The sequence below is a fragment of the Osmerus mordax genome, chromosome 6 (genome assembly GCF_038355195.1).
Source record: "Osmerus mordax isolate fOsmMor3 chromosome 6, fOsmMor3.pri, whole genome shotgun sequence".
Classification (NCBI taxonomy): domain Eukaryota; kingdom Metazoa; phylum Chordata; class Actinopteri; order Osmeriformes; family Osmeridae; genus Osmerus; species Osmerus mordax.
Window position 1 is genome coordinate 3,852,463 of NC_090055.1, and position 6,000 is coordinate 3,858,462.

General features: G+C 40.6%; 1 protein-coding gene across 1 annotated transcript in view; it reads left to right on the forward strand.

Annotated features, from left to right (window-relative positions):
- The window catches only part of grik3 (glutamate ionotropic receptor kainate type subunit 3), a 61,869-nt gene extending 60,203 nt beyond the window's left edge, over nucleotides 1-1,666 (forward strand). The window contains exons 14-16 of the mRNA XM_067237157.1: nucleotides 32-257; nucleotides 489-739; nucleotides 1,413-1,666. Coding sequence (XP_067093258.1) covers nucleotides 32-257; nucleotides 489-739; nucleotides 1,413-1,607 — 672 coding nt within the window. The 3' untranslated portion in view covers nucleotides 1,608-1,666. The remainder of the gene's footprint in view (nucleotides 1-31; nucleotides 258-488; nucleotides 740-1,412) is intronic.
- Nucleotides 1,667-6,000: the final 4,334 nt, after the last annotated feature.

Genomic DNA, 6,000 nt, shown 5'->3' on the forward strand with positions numbered 1-6,000 from the left:
AACTTTTTTTAATGTTTGATGTCCTATTCAGAAATCTAAGGTTTCCACTTTTGAGAAGATGTGGGCCTTTATGAGTAGCAAGCCAAGCACATCGCTGGTCAAGTCTATTGAAGATGGTATCCAGAGGGTTCTCAAGTCAGACTATGCCCTTCTCATGGAGTCTACAACCATCGACTACATCACAAAAAGGAACTGCAACCTGACACAGGTTGGAGGAATTATTGACAGCAAAGGCTATGGGATCGGCACTCCCTTAGGTAAGATCTGATAGAATGATCTAATGTATACTCTACAGTTCATACTTCATGTAATAGGAATACAATTTTATACAGTTTACAAAGAAATTCCAGTAAATCACAAGGAGTTTGTCTATGCCACACTATGTTACAAGCCTACAGTTTGCGCAATTCATTTAAAGTAAAATAATATATATATATCTCAGGGATCCAGCAGGCATTTATTTTCAGTTCTTCTGTTCCTCCTTGCAGGCTCCCCATACAGGGACAAGATCACCATAGCCATCCTGAGTATCCTTGAAGATGGCCGTCTTCACATGCTGAAGGAGAAGTGGTGGAGTGGGAGCAGATGTTTGGACGAGGAGCGCCGGGAGACGGGCCCTATGGGCATTCAGAACCTGGGCGGTATCTTCATCGTGCTGGCCTCAGGCCTGGTCCTATCCGTCTTTGTGGCCATCGCCGAGTTCGTTTACAAGCTGAGGAAAACGGCGGAACGCGACCAGGTAAATATCTTGAAAAATTACTTCACGGTACTTGCATCTGTATGACAACCCTTGTGTATGTTATCCGTCTTTTGGTTCTAGTATTTTAACTGTTGGACTAATGCGGTGATGATAGTGACACAGGGTGTAAATCAGAGCAGTTCTCTGTCCATGGTACTGAGTTCAAACGCTCCATAAAGGGATTTGCAATCGCTCAGCTAATCCCTAGTGCTATTTGGCCCACAAAAGCACAACATTTACTTTATACTTTAACCGTCATAATTGCAAATTGGAGCATAGAGAATTAATCTTTTATTAGTCATTGCAGATGTCAGATCCATGTGAACCCAATGGCTGTGAATCACCAAGAGTCGAGTTATCCAACTATGTGGGTTGCTACAAGCATGCTTATGTGTAGATATGGAAATTGTTTGATTCTAGTCTATCTGTATCTGACATTGAATATCATCTGGGTTGTATGTAATATCTTGTTGTATGGTTTGACATTGCTGTGAGCCATATACTGTGGAGCCGTGACACATGAAACATGAATGTTCATTGGTAATATGTTTTGCACTCTTGGACTGTTAACTGTCAGAACAATTTAAAGCTAAGGCATTTACCCCCCGTCCCTTTCCCCGTCCCCTTTTCCTCCCTGTCCTCCCAACCCCCCATCCCTCCCCTTTTTGCCCAGAGGTCTTTCTGCAGTGCCATGGTGGACGAGATCAGACTGTCGTTCACCTGCGAGAGGCGGGTGAAACACAAGCCCCAGCCCCCAGCCGCGGTGAAGACGGATGCAGTGATCAACATGCACACCTTCAACGACCGACGACTCCCGGGAAAGGACAACGTGACATGCAACACTGGGATGACCCCTGTGTTCCCGTGACAGTGTGCGCCTCTCAGGGGAAAAGCCTCCTGAGTCACATGACTGGGGCCGTGCCAGAGACCAGGGACAACGGGATCGAGGGAATCACAAGGTTCACCATAAACCACAGCAACATGGGAACACTAACGAAACATGGTCAACTCAAAATGGCGGCATCTGCAACACAGGTATGACATCGTTCAGCGATGTATTTTGCCAAAACAGAATAAATAAGAGGTCGGAGGATGGATTCCATTGAAGGAAGCGACATCTCCCCAAAAAAATCTGTATTCACGTCTGATGTTTACGTGTCAATTCAAAAACACACTTATGGAAATATCCAAGGAAATCCTCAATCAACAACAAATATGGAGGCTTTTTATCGTGCACATACAATAGTCAGAAAAGGGCATCATTGAGCATGGCAATAAAAGAACTACAGATACAGGAGGAGGAGGAGGAGCAGTATTCACAGAAGATCAGTTATGTTATGCATAGCACATCAATGTTATACAAAGTTCTTACCGGTTATCTTTTACCCTGTTTCTAATAAGCCCGGGTGTCTTTTGGCAGCAGAAATTGTTGTTACTGTAAATGTTATCCGGACTGAACAATGATACTGGACTACACAAGTTATTGGCATACTGCATTTGGACGTATGACTTAACCTTTGGGGCATTTATAATATTGTACGAAATCTATCAATTAGAACCTGCATTTGAAACCCACACCTACTGTTTGCGGATGGTCATAGATCACTTATTGAGATTTTAAACTGACTAATTGAATACACACAGAAATATAACCTCAATAAAAAAAAGCTGTCACAAGTTCAGTAAACATATTATATTGCATATGTTTTACTTTAAAATAAGCCGTTTCTACACAATTTTGTAGTTGAAATCCAAACACAGGATATGGTCATGTTTGTATATTCGCTCCAACACACAATTTGCATTATTGTATGTTGATACATTAGGCTAGATATTTGATTAACATGCCACTTCCCAAAGAAAAGCCAATTTGATGGTAAATAATACAGTACATTACATTTAGTCATTTAGCAGACGCTCTTATCCAGTAAGTACAGGGACATTCCCCCGAAGCAAGCAGGGTGAAGGACACAACGTCAGTTGGCATGACCGGGAATCGAACTGGCAACCTTCGGATTACTAGCCCGATTCCCTCACCGCTCAGCCACCTGACTCCCTGTAACACATAGAATGGCTGCATGGGAGTTACATTTTGCATCCCAGAAATCCATCAAATAAATTAAGGATATTTTTTTCTTGCAGTAGTTACAATGTAGTTGTAGTCTTGCCTGAAGGGGCACAATCTACTTCCTAAAAAGTGTCCAAACTAAACAAACAACTAAACAAAACTAATTGTCTGGTCTCTAACATTTCTTCTACAAAACATTTTGACAAAATGTCAAAAAGTATTGATACAAGAATGATTCAATCTGGGAATAACCCCTACATAAAACATTTCATAAATGTATTATGTTTTCTTGACTTGTGTTTCAAACTATTGGACATGACTTCCTCCCCTTGGCTCAGTCTTATCTTTGATGGAGAATATTGGGCATAAGACAGAGTTTTGAAAGCTGTCATTATGACGTCTGCTCAACAACATTCTGTTCTTTGTCCATATCCATGTGTTAACTGTGTGGCCACAGCACCAGTGAATGTCCTTGGCACACACACACACCACTTCAGTTTTCTTTTTTTATTACTGACATCCAACAGCTTTGTGCCAATGCACTGCTTCTTAGGTGGTTTTCTGTAAGCATAGTGTAATATCTGCCTATGAGAACGAGACAAGGAACTGACTTACTCCACAGGATAGCTATGAGTGGCTATTGAGGCACTTGTTGTTTTTACATTTGAATCTCATAATGTGAATTGAGATAGAGATCAAAAACTTTATCAATATTTATAATGTCTAAATGTTGATGATGATATCAACAGACGGTGGATCATCAGTAGTGTATGTCGGCATTAACCTTGATGAACTGCCGGAACAGCGAGCTGAAGAGACAGCAAACCTCTGTGAGGTTTACATTGTTGTTAAATCAAGACAAATATATCCTTGGTTCCACTTTTTCAATATAAACATGTAAAATTCTACAAAGGAAACTTAAATCTGTGTGACTTATCATTGGTTTGGTAGAAATTCATTGTATACATGTTTAACAATTCCCTTCTGCAAAGTAGAGTATATGTAGATAAGATGAACAGGAGAAAAATGTATTTTGCTAAATTTATACTGGTAAATACATACATTTTGTTCACAGTCAAACTTGATATAGATTTTACTTTGATTGGAAATCTCACTTTAACCCTATCCCCTCTCCCATATCACCAACCCCCATTTATCTCTTGGATAGAAATGGATTATATTATAGTATATTGGATTATGATCATCAAAAACTCTATAAATATATAAATACAGTTTTTCTTTAAAAACACCTTTAGACTTTAATATAAGGTGTTATGTGCTGTTGTTATCTTGAACTTCCCCAAAATTCCCCTAGAATAGGACGTTTCTTCAGCTGCGTGCCCATTTATACAGTTGGTCATAAGCCTTGATGGATGCCTTGTAAAAGTAGCTTCTCTTCTACCCCTGCACCTCTCCCCACCCCCCCTTTCCTGCTCCCCCATCCGCCCTTCAAGACACCTTCCGTCTTCACTTCCCTAAGCATTGCTAATAGATGAAAAAAACGACAGGGTTTGAACCAGCTCATTCGTAGAGTGAGTATAGGAATGGCCATTTTTTTTGTAACTGAAAATTAATACTTACATTTACATTTAGTCATTTAGCAGACGCTCTTATCCAGAGCGACTTACAGTAAGTACAGGGACATTCCCCCGAGGCAAGTAGGGTGAAGTGCCTTGCCCAAGGACACAACGTCAGTTGGTATGACCGGGAATCGAACTGGCAACCTTCGGATTACTAGCCCGATTCCCTCACTGCTCAGCCAACTGACAATACTTGTCATTTAACACATTGAGAGGTTGGGGAAGAGTAAGTTATACTGAGTATGTGTTCCATAAACAATACCTAGTCACAGTTACTAATGAGCTGCAGTTACAGTCTATGCCTATGTTTAAGTAATGATTACTTTTGAGTTGCACTTGTCTGCTTTTATCATTTGGCAGAAAACTTCTCAAACAATACAATGACTATGTTGGTGCCAACCAGGGTTTTCTTTGTGGACATGCAGAATTTCTATGAATATAGTTTTTTGTAATGTTTTGTAACTATTTTTGTTTTCCTAGTAACTGTATGTGTTTTGAGAAGACCATTAGAATAACAGACACTGAAGTAAAACATGGGTAAAAACAAAAATATAGAGAAGCTATTGAATTATTTTCTTTTTAACACACTGTGAATAATTCAATTGTACAGTTTGCTGTATGGGTTATATGATTTTAAAGTTTTAAATAAAAAATGTAAACATGATTACTCGATTACCGTTTGATGATTCTTAAGGCAAAACATTTGTCAGATTAGAAGCATCTTTACTGTACCAACAGTTATTGCAATTAAGACGTCATCACTCCTGCACCAGGGCATTGCATTGGCCATGTTGTTTTTTCCATAGTTAACACAACACAGTTGTGTTACAAGTCGTAACAGTTCTAGAGGACCTGAACTAGCCCTACCTGTACCTGCTTAGCTGTTTCAAGGAAAACGGTGTTGCCGTCTGCCATGCAAATCCATTTGCTCAAGGTGGAAAATCTCTTTGAAGCCATGTTCTACAACAAAGGACTGCTTCAGATGCACTGAAGTCGCCACTTACTGTATATGTAAGGATGGACAAACGCAGAGGAAAAACTGGATTTTTTTTAACTTGCAAGATGTAGCGGAGGAGATGGAGGCGTCCTATATTAATTGTGACTCACTGGTGCATCTCATCAGCTCAGAAAGTACATGTTGGGGTGGTTAGTGACAGGCTAATGTGGGGGGAACCCTACATAGTGATAAAGCTTGATGGAGGCCCTTTGAAGGTTCCATCTTCAACGGCTGCATATGAGACGTACAGAGCGATCGACATGTGGGAGCAGAAATGGATTTGTACTGGTGGACTCTCACATTGCGTTTGATCGTGTAATTTGCTAACTTGAGAGTGATGGCTTGTTCTCAGTCGAATAGTATTATAGGCATGTGGCAAATACGAAAACCTGATTTTGATGAGACAAAACCAACATATACAATCATAGTCCAATTATATGGCCGGGGAATTCTCTGAAATGGTAACATCTTAGGCCTGTGCCTATCGCAATGTATCCCAGCCAACAGACTGCGACAGAGACAGAGATTAACCTTGTTGGCGTGGTGACGCCAGACGACTGTGTTAAAGAAGCTGGGGGAACCCCGGGCAACGCGCTGAGGAGCAACGGGTGCATAA